The 19,968-nt window shown below is 43.7% G+C and overlaps 1 protein-coding gene across 2 annotated transcripts in view; it reads left to right on the top strand.

Moving 5' to 3' along the window:
* Positions 1 to 19,968, top strand: part of DOCK2 (dedicator of cytokinesis 2) — a 2,042,522-nt gene that overhangs the window by 350,109 nt on the left and 1,672,445 nt on the right. For both annotated transcript variants that reach the window (XM_078653374.1, XM_078653373.1), the window contains exon 6: positions 28 to 176. In XM_078653374.1, coding sequence (XP_078509500.1) covers positions 28 to 176 — 149 coding nt within the window. The remainder of the gene's footprint in view (positions 1 to 27; positions 177 to 19,968) is intronic.

Genomic DNA, 19,968 nt, shown 5'->3' with positions numbered 1-19,968 from the left:
CCCATTTCCTTTCTCTTTTGTTTTCAGGCAAGCAAATCTGAGAAGTTTAAGCAAGTGCAATCTATGATGTATGACCTAATGGAATGGAGAGCGCAGCTTTTGTCAGGGACTTTGCCAAAGGATGAACTGAAAGAACTGAAGCAGAAAGTCACTTCAAAGATTGATTATGGAAATAAGTATGTTTTTCCTTAAAAACGAAAGAAATATGTCTGTTTAACATAGGACATTTGTGGGGTGTATTACTGTTCACTCTTTCACTTTAGCGTTTCATTGCAACTTGTCATTCCTTTGAAGGACACATTATCTGCAGCAGAGCAAACTGGTTGAGAGACTTTACCCTTGTACATTTTCCCCATTAGTTTGCAACAGCTACTTAAAACATTAGACTCAAATGAAAGGCTATTTTGTATGTATATAACGGTGTATAATGATGTAGTGCAATTATTTTAATTTATTTTAGAACACAGATTGGCCTTTGAGTAAATATCAAGATCTATCCACAGGTTTGCTAACTTCCATGTCTGTATCAGAAGGGAGGGTAAACAGGGTGTTGTGGGCTGGGAGGGGAGGGTAGGAAAGGGAGGGGAGATCAGGAGGGGCAGGGATCAGGGGTAATGCCACAATCAATCAGGGGTTTGTTAAAGCGCGACTACTCACCCGTAAGGGTCTCAAGGCGCTAGGGGTGGGGGGGTGCAGGTTCCATTCCAACAAGGAGGGGGTCTGTCGAAGAGCCAGGTTTTGAGGTTTCTTGCAAAGATGGGGAGCGATGTTGTCTGTCTGAGGTGGAGCGGAAGGGCGTTCCATGCTTTGGCAGTGAGGAAGGAGAAGGAGCGGCCTCCCGATCTGGTCTTTCTGGTGCAGGGGACCACGGACAATAGGTAATCCAAACTGAAGCATTTTACATTGTCAGTTACTTACACTTATTAACATAAGCCTTGTAGTAGGCACATTGGATACTATGGTGACAGTACAAACATGTAGCGCAATGCGAGTTTACTGGTTCGCGAAGTGTGAAAAAGGCACCAAGGGACATATACACATTTCTCAAGCGATAAGGGGGGTGTACAGTTTCCGTGGGGTGGTCATGGGTTTGAAGCAGGTGTGGGAGGATTTGATTCTCGCTGTCAAAGCCAGGTTGTGAATGGCTCCCAGATGTCTTTGGGGCAGGATCGAAGAGACATATGCCCAGTAAGTGGTGAATTGCTCTTGGCAGTATGGGAAATTGTGAAACCATGCTTTGATATTGGTAACGGGTTGCCTGTCACAGTGTATTGCTACCTTACGTTTAGCCAGCAGGATCAACATGGCAGTGAGTCATCTATGCGTATCAGGAACATCTTTAACATATCCTAACAATCCTATCAGTGGAGAATGGTGGATCATAGCACCTGAGATCAATTGAATATGTGTTATCACCTCTCCCCAAAAAGAAGCCGTGCCTCTGCACTGTAATGCAATTTGAAGGTAGGAAGCCTGCCATGCGCTGCAGCGTAAGCAGCATAGATCAAAGACTAAACCCATTCTCCGTAACTGTTGTGCGGTTTGATAGATGTGGAGAAGTGTGGCTCACTGGTTAGAGGAGGCAGACCTGGAAGCAGAGGTCAGCCCGGGACCAGGGTTCAATTCCCGGCTCGGCGGGGTCTTGAGTCCTAAAATAAATGTCCATGGACTCGACAATTCTCGCTCCAGTGCCTACTCGATTCACGGGTTCACACTCTGCGACTCTGGGCAATAGCTTGCTTAATCTCCACAACGGCCCCTCGCGGTGGGATGCCTGGCTTTCACCTTGCGGATACCCTGCCGGGGTTATCTCACAGGGGAATACCAGGACGGGTTCCCTAAGCAAGCGCTTAGAAACCGCTCGGTGATTTGCGCTATATAAATTCCTGTACATTTACATTTACATTTACATAGATGCTGTACAAGAATTTTAAGTGAATTAATCGCAATCAGTAATTTGGATAGAGAAATTTTAGTTGTCAGCAGCAGTACGAACATTGTGCTTCGTTGATGGCCGGGTCAGTATCAGATTCTCACAGCGCCCTAGCCCCGGGAATAGTAATCAGGGAAGAGCGTTGCAGTTTATTGTAAAGGCTTGTTATCAAATTGTGAGGGTAGGGGGTAGTAAGAATGTGTTCCAACGCTGGCAGGGTCGGGTGGGGCAGGAAAGGTATTATTGTGCAGTGTGCGGCATATGGCTTTCAGTTGATAGTAGTAGGGTGTCCAAGGGCGTGGGGGGATGTTAGACTGGAAAGGTGAGAGGAACCGCCCATCAGGGTAGAGGTCAGAAAATATTTTAAGCTTATACTTATGCACACATAAAGCAACTTCCATATCCAGAGGCGATGGCAGTTGGGGATTGTTCATCAAGGGCATAGAGAGAACTTAGAGAAGTGGCAGTTTCACTCTTTTATGGAGAGCCTACAACGCCCAGCGCCTACAACGCACAGCGCACTCATCAGTTTGCATTTCTTTCCTAGGAGCTTTGTAGGGGCTATATAGGGCCATTGACAGTGGACAAGAGGCAGTACAATCTGTCTCAATAGACATATGTGGTTGGAGAGGAGTAGGGTACAACCAGCAGTGTAAATATTGTGCTTGGGCGCAATGGGCATATAGTGACTTGTCCAGTGCCTCCAAACTGCCCTGTGCAAGAGGAAGGATGAGTATTGTCCAGGACACCCTAGGTTGTTTACCTTCCCATAATAGTGTAATCATATGAGATTTTAAGCAAATTAAGAATTGTGTCATGAGCGGGAGTGGAATATTAGTGAAGAGATATAAAACTTGAGGGGAAAGATCATCATTTCTATTGCAATATGACCAGCCATGGACAGAGGCAGATTTTGACCCTTTAGGTATTCTGTCTTTCAACCAGTTCACGATGTGGCTGTAATTTGATCTCCAGAGCTTGTCTGTGTCATGGCTGAAACAAACACCCAAGTAGTGAACAGGGCCAGTTGCCTATTGTAAGGGGTATTCCATCAGAACTTGCACAGCATTGTCAGTAATTGGAAACAGTATGGATTTGGCACAGTTGATTTGTACACCAGAGTAGCCTCCAAATTGGATCACCTCACTCATCAGGGGAGCCAGGTTCTCCCTGGGGTCACAAGCATAGAGGATGATATCATCCATGCACATAGAGACCACTAGACCCCTGGAGGTAAATCCAATTCCCCTGTTTGCATGATGTTATCAAAGCCACACCGCCAGCAGCTCCATGGTGATGGCAAAAAGGAGCATTGACAGGGGCAACCTTGTCTCATGCAACGGGTAATTGGAATGGGGTTGGATATTTGTCCATTTAAGCATATTTGTGCCGTAGGGAGAGCGTGAAGGAGTTGCATCTGTTTAATATAGCAAGGGCTGAGCCCGAGCTGTGATAAAAGGGGAAAGAGATAAGCCCCTACTAGCGAGTCAAACACTTTTGCTGTGTCAAGTAAGGCGCCACTTCAGAGACTTGAGGATCAAGGTGGTGCATTACTGTGGAGATTATGGGAAGTAGAGTGGCCAGGAATAGAGCAGGATTGATCCAGTTGAACTATCATTAGTAGAAGAGTCGGGCGCCTATTGGCAAGGATTTTAGCATACATTTTATTGTTTATGTATATTAAGGATAGGGGCCGAACAGAATCACAGAGGTTAAAAAGTTTTCCCGGTCTAAGAAGTGTAATGATATCCGCCTCTCTCAAGGAAGGCGGCAGTGTTCCTGTCTTCAGGGAGTCCTCAAACATGGCTAGCAAGCATGGAGCTAGTATTGAGGCAAACTCCTTGTAAAAGGCATTAGTAAGCCTATTGAGGCCAGGCTCTTTGTCTTCAGGGAGGCTTCTAATGACTTCTTTGATTGTAATGGGAGAATTTAGGAAGGCTCAATGTGCACGATCAAGCCAGAAAGGCTGATTGGTGTCAAAGTAATCAGACAATGTGGTTGGGCCCAGAGTAGGGGTTGCAGAATATAAGCAGGCATAAAAGGAGGTCATGACATCAAGTAGCTCAAATGCGGAGGACACAGATTTGGCTTCAGTATCTAGGAGTTTGGTGACATAGGGAGAGGTGCGCGGAGTGCTCAGAATGTTTGCAAGTATCTCGCTCACGCGGTCACCCTTGCCATATCTTCTGGCCTGAGCATGGCAGTGTAGAAAGGAAAGCTAGTTGAATAACTTCCTCATGGAATTATGAGAGTTTGTCTAGGATGTGTGCTAGACTATCAGTGTCACTAGATTGAAAATATTGTTGTTCCAGATATCTCTTTTGAGTCTAGTCAGGGTCCTCCGTATAGCCTTTAGGATCCCAGATTGTTTAGCAATGCAGGCTCCCAAATTACCACCTTAAATGCCTCCCAGAGTGTGGATGGGCACTGGATTGTTTGAAATATTCTAATATGGCATTGTGAATCTCATCATGAAATGCCGCATCCAGCAAGGCTCCCACTGGTAATCGCAAAGGAAAAGGCACGAGGGGATGCCTGTGGAATTTAGAGCTTCAGCATAACTAGGGTGTGGTCTGAAAGGGTATTTGGCAAGTGAATATCGAGGAGGTCCATGTTTGGATATCCTTAGACACCAGCCAAAAGTCAAGTCTGGACCAGGCATTGTGAAAGGTCAAGGTGTAAGTACCCTCATGATGGAATGGATGTGACTGTCTCCAAACATCTAGTAGACAATTGTCATGCACTAACGTGTTGATCACTGTTGTGGCACGTGGATGTAGACTTTTTGATACACCAAAGCAGTCTAGTTGGTTATCTATTATGCCATTAAAGTCCCCCCCATATTAGAGCATGAAGGCCAATACTGGAAATGTTTGCCCACATTGCAGTGAAGAAATCAGAATCATCATTGTTGAGTCAGTACACTGTCGCAAGTGTCACCGCCCACCCTTGTAGGGTCCCCGCAAGTACAATGTAACGCCCTTCGTGGCCTATGAGGGAATGCAACAACATCTATGGTAAATCTTTGTGCAAAAGCACAGCGACTCCCCATGCGTAATTTGAATGTGTTGAAGAGTACAATTACTCCCATCAGCTGGAGCGCAGACCCACATTCGATGGACCACGTAGATGTATCTCTTGCAGAAAGCAAATGTCAGTTTTGTGCCTATGTAAGTATGCATGCACTAGATGCGATTTTCTGAAATCATTGAATCTACGAATGTTCCAGGTAATACAGGAGCCTGTGGCCATTTTAAACATTTGCGAACATAAAATAGAGGGGCTGCTGACTTTTAAGGACATGAAGCCAGCAGTCGATATTGAAGAAAAGAGATAAGGTGGCAGTGACAGACAAAAAAATATATACGATAACACAACAATTCTCTCCATAACCCTGCCACTCCCACTCCAATCCCAGTATTAGGTTGAGATATATGCCCTCCAAGAACTACTTGCAACATGGAGAACTTATTTGGGAATCATACGCAGGGACAGAGAAACACAGTGAGAATGCCCCTGCCACAAGTGCCTGAGTTGCCGGACTGTATGGAAGGGAGGCAATTGTGCCTTGAGAATCCTATGAATAACAGCACATATTAGATGAGTACATGATGTGTGGAGAAGTGTGGCTCAATGGTTAGAGTGGCAGACCCTGATGCAGAGGTCTAGCCCGGGACCAGAGTTCAATTCCCCTCCTCGGCGGGTCTTGGGCTCAAAAATTCCACGGACCTGATAATTCTTGCCTCGGTGCCTATTCCAATCATGGAGTCCCACTCTGCAACTCTGGGCAATAGCTTGCTTAATCTCCACAACGGCCCCCACAATGCTAAGGATGCCTGGCCTCCACCTTGGGAGTGCCCAGGAGTGGACACCTCACAGGGAAAGCCAGGATGGGTTCCACAGCAGTATTCGTACAAGCGCCTTGAGACCCTTGCGGGTGAGTAGTGTGCTATACAAGTATCAATTTTAATTTACATTTACATGATAAGTTCTAATGACAACAACAGACAGAGCATAGTGATGAGGTGTTAGAAATGGGGTTTCTGGTTGGCTAGGGTATGCACCTAAGCCAGGCAGAACCCGCCACTCTAGTCCGGGTAAGAGAGTTACAAACACCAGATAACCCCTGCTTATCCCAGAGGCAATGTGTAAAGTGTTTGCTCAATACACACATGCACACCAGTGATACACTAGGTATATCACAAAAAGAGACTCCACACAAGGTTATATAAAATTTTCTTTTGTACTATACATAAAACACATTACTCCACAGTCACATAAATCACTTTGCTAACCAGGCGGTTGTCATGACATGACAGAGATCATAAATTTACAGGTACTGCACTAAAGTAGATACTTATAGGTTGTGCACATCACCAAAAACACTGTCACTATACATGCAAATTGAACTCCTGACAGCATACTCATCATCCTATCATTGCAGTGTATGAAACGGCGTAAACCATCTCAGGGCATGGAATGCAGCAGGTAGGTTGGGGAGAGAATCGCATAGGTCCCCCCAAAACATACATGTTACCATAACCTTGGGCATGAAGATACAGCAGGTAATGAACACAGGCATCAATAATAGTAAACCCCATCAAGTATCACCAGGACATCCTCATACAGGCCAGAACCCCTGAGCTCCTATTAGGGAGTTGTGGTATTCCCAGCTGCAAGAAAACAGATTACTTGCTGGTGTCACACGTAGGCCGCAGGAGCACCTGCACGCCTACTACTGGGTATACAGTAATTACTGTGGTTTGACTGGAAACAAATTCGTAGTCGGGTCCTCCGTGGAGGATTCACTCTGCCGTGTCACCCACCCGATTCAGGAGTGCCAGTACTTCTCCTTGTGTGGTGAAACCGGGAGGAGCGGGTTATACATGGCAGGTTCAGCAGGGATGTCACTGGGCCCCTGTGTTGTAAGCAATCAAAGGCTGCTTCCCACATATGGTTGGGGCATCCCCTCCTCCTGTGAGGCTCACACCCCCGGCAGAGAAGCAATGCCGTGTTTCTGAGAAAAGTGTGGAGCCACTGAGCAGCAGCAATGATTTCGGGCAGCCCGGTCCCTGGGGCAGGGGTGTGCACTGGCTCTGAGCCCTCGCAGGGCTTCCGGTAGCACCACACTGCCAGCGGGCCTCCCTCCATGTCCCTTCCGACATCGGGACGGAAGCAGAGCTCTTCCGCTTTCTTCTTGGGCCACTGGTGACTTTGGCGATCCGCAGTGCAGTCTCTTTTTAGGTTAAAGTGCCACCCACTGCTGACATCAATGGATGCCTCTCTGCCCTTTTCTCGTCGCTCTCTGGGGTTTCCTCCTCCTCACCGCTACAGCAATAATTACCCTTGTACAGGGATGTGCCTCAGCACAGCTGCTCCCTATTTGAGACTGTATGCAGCTGCCCTCACACACTGGCTGACTGGGAGAAGGCGAGCACGTCCTTCCCTCAAGCTCTCCTCTTCCTGGAAACGCGATGGACAGTGCAGCGGTGCACGCTCTGAGGGGAGCCAGCATCAAACTTCTAAAGCAGCTCTCTGCACTCGCTGGGATGGACACAAAAAGCGCTCCTCATGCGCTTTAATTTTAAAAATAAAAGAAGGGAAGAATAGTCCTGTCCTTCTCCGTCAGGAGCAGCAGGTGGAGGCCAACCCTACCTGCTACACTATGGAAAAGGGGTACGCTCCTCCCAGCTCTTCAACTCTCCTTTTAGGCAGGTTTCTTTTTTTCTGGAACAAATCTCTTCTGAAGTCTTTGATTTCCCTGAGACTTCCAACAGGGGCCAAGCACCCACAAGCCCTTGGAGATTGTTCAAAAGCAGGATACCACAGCAGGGCAAAAAGAGTCAGTCACTCGGATGGTTTACTGGTAATCTAACCACAAGAGTCTCTAGGATCTACTAAACAGTCCCAAACTAAAATGTTTAATTCAATGGAAAAAAACGATATTTTAATTAAATTGGCATATTTTACATTTTGGTAAGTTGACTATTCCATAGGCACAAACAGAGCAGTCTTCATAAAAGTAAAAGTTCAGATGTGAGCCTGCAAGTGATATTTTCCCACTTGTATTTGAAACATATTGGACATTTTTCAGTTTTTTCATTATTTCAAGGTATTTTATTGCTCTACTGTACATATAATTATAAAATGATTTTTACACATCTCAACAAAATACGCTGTATTTAAGGCAGTAAAAGTAAGATACATTGTCATGTGAGTTTTGCAAAGGAGAATTGGAGAGCAGCTAAATGCAGGCACTTAAAGGAGAATCAAATGGCCTACATATAATTTGTGGTTATTTCTAAGAGAGATATAAATAAATCTGGAAATGTGGGAGAGATAAGTGTTTAGGGTATTTTTAAAGACAAGCAGGGTGAGCTGAGACTTGATGCTGAGGGTATACCCTTTCTGGCCTTACGGTGGGGTTCAGGGTGAAAGGACTTACAGTGGGAAAGAGTTTAGGGGAGAAGCAATTGGGTTAAGCAAATCCATTATGGAGGAGTTGAATTTGTGGAATGGTGAAAGCAGAAGGATGCTGTGACATCCAATTCTGGAGATGTTCAGGGTAGATGTGTAACATGGTTATATCCTCAGTTGGTGATGTTTTGATGAAGATTTGTGTGCCCCGGGTAAATTGAAGGAAAGACGCATCTGGATTTTCAAAGATTAGACTCAATGGCTCTGGATACTAATTAAGTGAAATAGGACCTAAGATTGAGCTCTAGGTAATGCCACAAGGCAAGCCAGTCACTCTTGAGATGAAGCTCCCTATCGTCAGATCCTTGTTACCTGTTGGAGAGAAAGGAGGTGAATCAGCTCAAGACTGGAACTCTTAAACCGATTTGATGCTCTAAAGCCCAAATTAACCTTTTAGCTGTAAACTGTATCAAAAGCCATGGTTAAGACTAGCAGGACGAGAAGGCAGTTATACTTATCCAAGATGTGATGAGAGTTGTATACACCATTGGCTGTTTGAATGGTGAAACCAGGGTTAATGCTTCATTGGTGGTCTGCCAGAAAATAAGCTTTGGCAATGTCAAGCTTTCAATTAATTAGCAATGCTTCTCTTTATTGCTTTCTCTAGTAATAATGAATTGGAAATAGTGCAGAAATTGGAGAGCAGTTCCAGATTGAGGTTGTGTTTAAGTTAAGATGGGGTGATTTGGGAAGTATTTAAAGAGAGTGTGAAGTTGCCCAGGGGCAGAGAGGCATCAATCTAGACACTCGTGTGGAGTTCAATGGGTGGACGATATTGCTGGTACATAAAACATTAAGCAGAGGGCTTTTGATTTGAGTTTCCTGATGATGAGCGTTGTTACACTTGACACATGCTGCTAAATGTGCATTGATTCGACTCATGATCATTTTGACAGTATGTGTTTTTTCATCTGACGAGTTCACATGGCATGTTAGAAATGGAACATGATAAACGGGGTACTATCCAGAAATAAGTACTATGTGAAGTGAACATAATTGTAACCATTGTCCGCGCATGTTCTGTAGCAGCATGATAGCATGTAAGATTGTTTACGTGGCATGGATAAATAAAACATTTCTTACAAAACTGAAATGTGCATGTAGTAGTTTGACATTGAAGAAGGGCCTCCATGCATGCCCATAACTTACTTTAATTTGTGTTTTCAATCAGCGCATGATACACATGAAACACGCTGTCCAAAACATCTCACATAGCTTTTAAAACATTTGAAGGAAAGTGTTAAATGAATTCCCTGCTCATTATTAATTTAACGATCTACGTGCGTTCCTGTCCGAGATGTGTACTGCGCATGGTATATATGAAACACGCTGTTGAGAAATATTTGCGACAAAGGGAGAGAATATGAGTATGAGCATGGTGCTCTTGCTATGATAAATCCACAACGATAAATAAAGTTACTGTGCTGTAATGCCATGACAGTACCATGCAACTAAGAGTTTAACCTCATGGAATGGGAAATTACCTCAAGGGACCAGTTGTACATTATTTGCTGTTTAACACATACATTTACCACTTTCTCTAGGCAGGTGGTGAATGTATGTTGCAGCCTCTGTGTAGGATGGGGTGGATTGAGAGGCATGTAGGGAGTAGGAGAGGGGACGCTAAATTTTGGTAGGGCGGGACAATGTAAAATTGAATTTGCTGTTCCAGCACTTGGGAAAGACCAGGTATTGGGACACATCAGCCCCCTCAGAATCAAGTGGAGGGGAATACCTTAGTGAAATTAAGCCCAGTCTGTCTCATAATCAGGTCCTTAGAGGTCATACACTTGAAAAACACCATTAAAACATTTCATAACATCATGCCTTTTGTTTTATTAACAATGGTTGAGCATGCTCATCCGTGGAGTGCACAGTTCACTCTGCATGCCCCATTGCCAAAGATTTAACGTAAAGTCAATTTATGAAAGCAGAAAAAGCCAAGAAAGCCAATCAATGAAGACAGCTGACGAAAGCCTAATTTTCCTCCATACTTCTTTGTGCTTTTTCTGAAAAATTGATGGCTAAAGCTGCATGTAGCTATATCTAATAAAGGTGATCCTTGATAATAAATTCCTGTCTCATTTATTTTGACCAAATCCTTAGCTCTTGTTGTAAAGCAAGAGTGCACTGAAACTATCCCACTGATGTTCACTTGAGTTTCTGCTGGCTGTGTACATTTTGTAAACATAGTATCAGGTTTAGGTCTGTGTTTGACTTTGCCTTTTCTGTAGAGTCATCCCTAATGCCCACATGCATCAAGGGTTTTTGCATTCGCAAACGGTGCGAAACGCAAAATTCGGCCGTTTGCGAATGCAAATCCCTTTTTTGGGATACATTAATCTTTTTGCTTTTTTCGCAATTTAAGAAATCGCAATTTATTTGCTATTTCTTAAATTGCGATTGCATTTAAGAAATTGCAATTTTGCGATTTCTTAAATGCAATGCATGATTTTTTTTAAATTGTTAAATCGCAAATAGGAAGTGGTAAATTACCGTGAAGTTAACCTTCATGGTAATTTGCGAAAACTTTCAAAAATGCAAAAAAGTGCATTTTTGAAAGTTTCATTTTACACATACACATGCCCTTGGGGCATGTGTGTGTGAAAAAAGTACTTAAAGGTACATTTCAGGGGTGCAGGGGGGGGTCCTTTGGACCCCCCCTGCACCCTTGAAATTGCATTCTCATTTTGCGATTCCTTAATTGCGAATCGCAAAATGAGAATGCCTTCACATTCATTCCTATGGGCCTCTAGGCCCATAGGAATCAATGAAAAGGGATTCCTTAATTGCGATTCGCAAATTGTGAATCGCAATTAAGGAAAATTAAGAAATCGCAAAAAAATTGCGATATCTTGATGCTTAGCCGTTTGCGAATTCTTAATTGCGATTCCTTAATTTTCGCAATTAAGAATTCGCAAACGGGAACATTGATGCATGTGGCCGTAAGCCTTTTGCCTTCAGCCTCCTGTTTTCTGAACACTTCTGTGTTGGCTTTCAGCACTCTGCACAATTTACTACAGTTAACCTGTGCTAAAGTGCTTGAGCTCTCTCCTTTAAACCTGGTACAATTGGCTTACAAACAGTTGGCACATCTAAATTACTTATAAACCCCTTGTAAAGTGGTACTACCAGTACCCAGGGCCTGTATGTTAAATGCTACTAGTGGGCCTGCAGCACTGATTGTGCCATCCACTTGAGTAGCCTTTTAAACACCTCAGGCCTTCCATTACAGCCTTTGTGTACAGTTTTAAAGTGCCATTTGACATGGCAAAATAAACATGTTGCCAGTCGTAAACCTTCCTTTTTAGTGCATAAAAGTCACCCGTAAATTAGACCCTACACAGCCCAGGAGGCAGGGTTTATTGTATTTAAAACGTTGAACATGTACTTTTAACTTTTACATGTCCTGGTCGTGAAAAACTCTTACATTTCTTTTTCACTACTGCAAGGCCTACATCTCATATAGGATAATATTGGATTACCATATTACTTTTAATGAGGGATAACTTTCAATTGGGAGTAGGAGTTTCGAGTTAAGTGTCTAAGATTTGTAATCTGGAACTCTCTTTATTGGTAAAGTTGCATTTTAAGTCACAATTCTGAAAATGCCACTCATAGTAAGCTTGCATTTTCTTGTCCCAACAATTCGGTGCATGCATCTTGGATCCTGGGTCACATGACTAGTGTGGCTGCCAGTTGGTCTTTGTGTATTGCTCCCAGACAATGAGACAAAGAGGGATTAGGTGTTGGTAAGATGTGCCATCTCTGACTCGATAGGGGGGCGGAGCTGTCACCTACCCCACTTGCACATCACAAAGGCTCTGCTTTAGCAAACTCACAAAGGGTTTGATACTAGTCTTTTGTGCGCCCAGACAAGCTGGGGCCAGGGCAGGGAGGCAAATTCCAGACACTTCCGGGGGTGGAAACCTCCATAACATTCACCTGCTTCAAAGCTGGCACCAGGTATAAATATTGGACCCTCAGACCAAACTGTTCAGTACTCTTCCAGACCTGTGGAAGACCAGATAACCACATTGGTGCTCTGTGCTTTTAGGGAGTATTTTTACTTAAATATTTGAAATTGCATATCTCCGGTTTTACTGATTGGATTTGTGTTCCTTTAGTCTCTAATAATCTATTAAAATATACTCTAATGTTCCGCTTTTAAACTAATTCAGCGTTGGAGCAGTAGCTCCGCTGTAAATTCCCTTGCTGCCTGTCGTCTGAGACCTGAGACCTCCAAACCCTGCTGTGTTGCCGCTGGCCCTGCCCGGTAGTCCCCCCGCCGCCGCAAGTCCATCCAAGCGGCCGCCGAGCGGGGGACTACCTTTCCCAGTGGGCTCAGTGGCGGACACGGCAGGCACGCGCCAGGAGGCGCTTTAAATAGACGTCATCGCCGGTGGAGCGGGTGTTCCGCTTTTAAACTAATTCAGCGTTGGAGCAGGAGCTCCGCTGTAAATTCCCTTGCTGCCTGTCGTCTGAGACCTGAGACCTCCAAACCTGCTGTGTTGCCGCTGGCCCTGCCCTGTAGTCCCCCCGCCGCCGCAAGTCCATCCAAGCGGCCGCCGAGCGGGGGACTACCTTTCCCAGTGGGCTCAGTGGCGGACATGGCAGGCACGCGCCAGGAGGCGCTTTAAATAGACGTTATCGCTGGTGGAGCAGGTGTTCCGCTTTTAAACTAATTCAGCGTTGGAGCAGGAGCTCCGCTGTAAATTCCCTTGCTGCCTGTCGTCTGAGACCTGAGACCTCCAAACCCTGCTGTGTTGCCGCTGGCCCTGCCCTGTAGTCCCCCCGCCGCCGCAAGTCCATCCAAGCGGCCGCCGAGCGGGGGACTACCTTTCCCAGTGGGCTCAGTGGCGGACACGGCAGGCACGCGCCAGGAGGCGCTTTAAATAGACGTCATCGCTCGCGTCGCGGGAGCGCGCGGGAGTGCCCGGGGCTAAGCCTGGGCAAAGGGCGGGCCGTCTGTGGCCGTCCGAGGACGAAGAGGTCGGGTCGGGTGTACCCCCCTAACATTCCTGCCTGCTGGACAAGTAGGACACTCTTAACTTGCATCGTCGTACTATTGTGTTCCAAAGGTATAATTATATACATCTGCAGTGGGTTATACACATTAAGAACTTGTATAATTTAACTGATATAATACCAACGATCGTAAAATGACTACAAGAGGCAGTAGAAGTAAGACTGCCGCTGGAACAGCAACAATACTAGGGCCAATAGATAATTTTATTACAAGAACAAATGATGCTATCGATCTCAGTATTTCATTACTGCAACGAAGAGTATCGCGTGACCTGTACAACGCCAAACGCTCTTCCCTAGGTAGCATTAAGCTAGCAAGAACCCCAGGTAATGCTAGTAATTCACATCCTGCTGCCACTCATGACACTCAAGGCGACCCCCATACTCTAACAAATGAGGTCGATCTATCAGTGTCGGATTCTAGCACTCATTGCGACCTGAGTAGTGATCTAGAAAGATCTCCAGCTCTCAATGTGGGATTAACACCTGAACTTGTGGATGACACCCATGAGAAAGACGCTGTTAACACACTAGGGGGGACAATTCCAACACAAACTAAGCAATCGACTCCATCGGTGTCTCGGGACCATAAGAAGCGTAAACTTGGGAAAAGGCAAATAAGTAAAAATATAGCCAGCGAAATACATCAATCTTTGGGGGCTTCGGACACAAACACGGGGGAGGAACACAGGGACAAGTATGAGACTACTATAGATAGCGATCACCTGATCGAACGAATTGGGGATCTTTTAAGTATCTATTTGTCACCAGTCGAAACCAGGCTTGCCCGACTAGAGAAACAAATTGAAGAACTAGTATCTCTAAACAAAATAAAACCACCCCCTGTTCCCCTAAATACTGCTGTACCCCTAAATCCAAAAGTAATTATTAGTAAAACAACCATCCCCCAATCAAAAGCTATCCCCGGTCCAGTACCCATGGTGAAACAGAAGAGCACTACCAATAATCCATCTGTTGTGAATAAACCTGCACCATCCACTAATTCCACTCCCATTACCAATATTAACACTCAATCTGTTAATAATCGGTCAGGGAAGACCCATACAGCACCCCAACCTGGATCACAAATACTTAGTCAACCTAACGAACTGCCTTCTATAATGCAGCAGCCCAAGATTCCGGCCGAACACCCATATAGGTCAAGACAGATTCCTTCGCGCATTACTCTTCCCCCTGAATGTGGAGCTTATGTACTTGTATTAGTAAATGTACCGACACTTAAACAAGAGCAGAGTGAAACCACTTCCTCTTTAAAAAATAAGATCCTACATTGGTTGACCCTGAACTGTAATTTTCCAATGGAATGCTCAGGGGAAATTATTCATACTCAAAGAGTAGGTTGGATAGGCCCTTTACGGAAAAAGTTTGAGGGGGATTGTGTAACAATCAATTTTAGGAATCCACAATGGGCCGAAAAGACACTAGCTAAGGCCCCCCCACCCTCTACATGGGAATTCAACACAACCCTTCTCCCATTGGGTTATTTTTATAGGAATTTGTTAACAACAAATTCATATATGCCACTCAATCTCATGAATGCATTCCAAGAAAGGCACTTTCCTACTGAAACGTACACTCCTTTTTTCAACCAAAATCCCAAGTTTGTCTATGCAACAGGCTCGGTGCAATGGCATCAGAGCCAAACACACATACCTCCATCTATCCATCCCTATCTCTCTGTAACTCCATACCAAGAGAATGGGGATAAATGATGGAGACAAGCTGCTCCGGTACCAGCTAGCTCCTACAGTATTCCTACCTATAATAGATTTAATGTTTTTTCTGGGCTGGATTTTAATGATTGACTTGCCAGCCCTCAAACTAACTGGGAAACCTCACAATGTTTTAAAATAGGGGAGACCTCAACAACGACAACTTCTGATAATTTGGTAAATCAGCTTATATCTACCCCTGGTAAATGTAAGCATCCCATAATAAAACATCATGAGACAGATGATCTGATGATTGTACCATCTGCCCCAATTAATTCGGGAGCAGTAGATCATATAGTCGAAACAGCTATTGCTGTAGATCCTACTCCGACTACCCTGCAAGTAAATTTTTCATTTTGGAATATTGCAGGTTTGTCTGCTAAAAAGACAAATCCCAGCTTCCTGAATCAGATTTACATGAGCGGTATTATCTGCCTTCAGGAGACCTGGGCTATTAGGCCAACACATATAGTGGGATTTAAGACATTTTGGTCACCTGCAAAGAAATCAATCTCTGGTAGAAATAGTGGTGGCCTAGTCACTTATATTATAAACACTCTACTTGTTGATGACATATCTCCTTTAAGACTAGAAGAGAACTTCCAGATCATCGTCTTAAAGAGTACTAACCAAAAATTATATATAGTAGTAAATTTTTATAATAATCTGTCTCAGGCTGACTTGATCACCCTTCTCTCAGAGATTTCTGTAGTATTACAAGAACAACGCCTAAAATATATTAAAAAGTCTTGTACAATAATTTGGGGAGGAGATTTCAATCTCCACCTATGTAGGAATAATAATAATGATAAATGCGGTATCAGTGATGAGGACGATAATAATGTAGCACACTTCGCTCATTCTAATGAAGGTGAGAAAATGAGCGAGGTTATGACGGAATTGGAGCTAGGCTTCGCTAATGAAATAAGGATCCCAGCAGTCCCTTTCCTGCCCACGTTCAATGGCAGAGGTCTAACAAGTTTGATAGACTACATATTAATTTCAGTCTCCATGGGATCCTCTATAGTATCATTTGAGGTCGCTAAAAATCCTCTGAGTGACCACTTTCCAATTATTATGGTCCTATCAGAAACAAAAATACACAAACCACATGACATCATGACTATCTTACACCAACGTGAGCTAGTACTAGGCTCTTTGAATGGCTACACATTGAAATGGGGTAGTATTGATAAGGAAGCAATAACTAGAATAATAGTTAAAAACAGTCAGGCTGCTATCATAAATTGCCTTGACCCTAAGTTACAATCTAAGGAAGTCATAATGAGTTTTTTGGCTGTCATAAAAAATATTCAAAAAGAATTAACCAGGACGCACAAACAAAAGTCCCAAACGAAAAAAGGCTGGTTTAATTCAGCATGTACAATGGCACACTCAAGTTTAAAGGAAGCCCTAAACAGAGATCATAGGGACCGTGCTGAAGTCAGCAGATCCAGAAAGGAATATGCGGATGCCCTAAACAATAGGAAAAAAGAATTGAAAGCCGAACTATGGGAACGCCTTAATCAAAGTTCAGAATTAAAAGATAGCGTTATGTTTTGGCAGGTAGTTCGATCCCCTTTCCTAACAGATAAAGATGACTCTCCCTCTATCGATGTCGCTATTACCGAACGGGAGTGGGTGAGTCATTTTACAGAAGTTTTTAGTAAAGACGCCTCAGTAGATATGGATCAACTAGACCCCCTGATACAGGTCACTTATCCAATAAACCTGCAGTTCTCCCATGAAGAGGTCCAAAAAGCTTTAAAATTTTCAAAAACAGCCAAAGCTCCCGGCCCAGATGGCGTCCCTGTCGACATCTTCAAATACCAATCTGACCTTTGGTCTCCCTTGCTGACCAATGTCCTAAATGCCACCACAGAAGTGGGTTTACTAGATTCCTGGAGAACATCGACGCTGGTCCCCATATTTAAAAAAGGGGACCGAAATAGCCCGTCTTGCTATAGGCCTATCTCTCTCCTGGACTCGCTCGGGAAGATGGCAGGGCGGATACTTCTCGATCGACTCCAGGAGTGGGCCACTGACCATAGCATCATCTCAGATATACAATATGGTTTTCGTGAGGGACTAGGAACAGTAGACCAAGCCCTAAATTTGTCCCTATTGGCGGGTAAATATGTGGAGGCCAAGGGGTCTACGCTTCACATGGTATATGTCGACCTCTCCGCAGCGTTCGATTGTGTGGCACACTCGACGCCTTGGAGCATTATTCTGAAAATGGGGGTTGCTCCCCCAATTGTGGACTTCCTACAAGAACTGTATACTGGCACTACAGGCAGGGTAAGATTTGGGGTGAAAGGCGAGCTAACGGATACTTTCAGGGTGGAAAAGGGGGTCAGACAGGGGTGTGTACTGGCCCCCTTTTTATTCACCCTGTATACTAATGGTTTAGAGACCGCTATGCTACAAGGCAGTAAAGACCTCCCTCTAATTGCTCGTCGGCAGATACCAGCGCTTTTATATGCAGACGATGCTGTGATTCTAGCAAGAACACCAATGGAACTCCAGCTGGCATTAGACAGATACTGCGCCTTTATGGCAAGCCTAAACTTGAAATTAAACGCAAAGAAAACATACACTATGCACGCGGGGAAAAAAAAGCAAAAAATCGTAGATTGTTTGTAAAAGGTGAAGCATTGGACATGACTACAACCTATCCCTACTTAGGGATTGTTATAGATGAAAAATTTAAATGGAACCCAGCTATTAATGCAAGAAAACTTTCTTTTTTGCGAGAGACGGTATCGTTAAAAATGTTCTCACAAAGACTGGGGCAACGACCAACAACAGAATTGTTAAAAATATATAATGCGAAATGTGTAAGCACTGCCACATATGAGGCGGGGATATGGGGCTTTGCGAATGTAGACTCAATACAAAAAGTTGAGAATTCCTTTTTGAGATATCTGCTCGCGGTACCTAAAAGCTGTTCCACGTATGCCTGTCATGCAGAACTGGGTATTGATTACATAGCAGACATTATAAAATTACAACCAGTAATGTTGTGGCGCCAAATCTGGGTTACCGAACAATGCCAACTAACTAGAGCGATCATTCAAGATATTTTGACACTTGATTGGTGTAGAAAAATCAAATGGTTATCGTACGTTAAAGCGCTATTAACAGATTTGGGCTACAGGAAGTTTTTTGACCACCCGTCAACGATAAGTGAAATTTCCAAGAAGGATCTAAAAAAAGAGTGTCTTGTACACTTGCGCCAGCTACGTTTAGTATCAGAGATTCATAAACCATCTGTTCAACACTCTTTATTAGCGCAGACTGTGTTTTCCGTTGAACCCTATTTGATGTTTGGCCTAACACAATATGAAAAAATGCTGCTTACCCGCTTCAGATTTGACATATTTCGTTTACTGGTCGCATTTCCAATTCAAAACGTTTGGTCATTTACACTGTCCATGTGCCCGTGCGACTTGGTGTCCCCACAAACAACTATACACATAACGTTGTTTTGTAAATTTTTTATTGAACCGCGCAAACGCTGGATATTGCCCATTCTGAAAATCTGGGGACTACGACAGTGTCGCCCAGCATATCTGGCACTCCAGTATCTTGAAAACGAAAATTATGCCAAAGCGATTGTACGTTTTCTTAAATTTTTTACCCGTCATCGTGCGAACCTTTGATTATGTACTATACATAAACCCTGCCTAAATGAAAGATTGCTAGATAAATGGAAAATTGTATGTTATGGTATGACTGAAAAATATATAAACTGGGACGTCTCTTTTTTAACCATTTTTTAACAATAGCACCTTTTAACTGGTTTTTATCCTTGTAAATTTTGTAATTTATTCAATGTGAACTTTTATGGTGTTTTTATTTTAAACTACCGAATAAAGTTATTATTGAATTGAATATTACTCTAATGTTCTAAATTATGTGGGGGTTTTCTTGTGTTGTGTTATCACTTTATTACTGTTTGAAGTAATGCATGAAACCTTTACACATTACCTCTAACGTTAAGCCTGGCTGCTTGTGCCAACAGCAGGGAATTAAGCAGAGGTTAATTTGTTGTTTGTTTGTGACTTTGCCTTGACAGGAATTGTGGTTGCTGCCTAAGGAGGACTTTAGCCCCCTCAACCAGTAACAAAATGTCCTACAGTGTGCCATTTTTCACATATTTTGTACAAAACAGGTGACTTCATTAGTGCAAACTATCTGCAATATTACCTATTGAAGAATAGCAAGAGTGCTCATTCAAGCATTTGTGCCTCCCTAGATTAATAGATATTTTGGTTCTTTCATCATCCTTTCTTAGCAATGGAGCCACATTTGCTGATTGTAGGGCAATCTGGTGCCTCAAGGGTAGTGCCACCCAGACTGCCACACAGAAATGCCTTATAATAGAGCCACCCTGTCAGTCTTACATATGGCAAGACCCAATTTGTCATAAATAGTTGCATATTCCAATTGTTAAACAACACAAGTTAAGCACATTTTCAATCAACATCTACTCATATGAAAATTATATATTGTATTGTAATTGCATTTATATAGCGCTTACTACCCCAAACAAGGCATCAAAGCACTTTTTCAGCCAGAAGCACGCTACTCTGGAACCCATAAAGGATTGGTGTTGAATTAGTGTTGTGAAATTTGAAAGTTATTTGAGCGGTGGACATGTTAGACAGTTATTTGAATTGAGATGTGTAGGGAGGGATAGAAGAGGGAAAACAGTTTGCATTTATATAGAGCTTGTTACCCCTGATGGGGTGTTGAAGCTCTTGTTTGACAAGTAGCACTCTACTCCGGAAC

Source organism: Lissotriton helveticus, chromosome 7 (genome assembly GCF_964261635.1).
Source record: "Lissotriton helveticus chromosome 7, aLisHel1.1, whole genome shotgun sequence".
Classification (NCBI taxonomy): Eukaryota; Metazoa; Chordata; class Amphibia; order Caudata; family Salamandridae; genus Lissotriton; species Lissotriton helveticus.
This window is presented reverse-complemented; position numbering and strand designations above follow the sequence as displayed.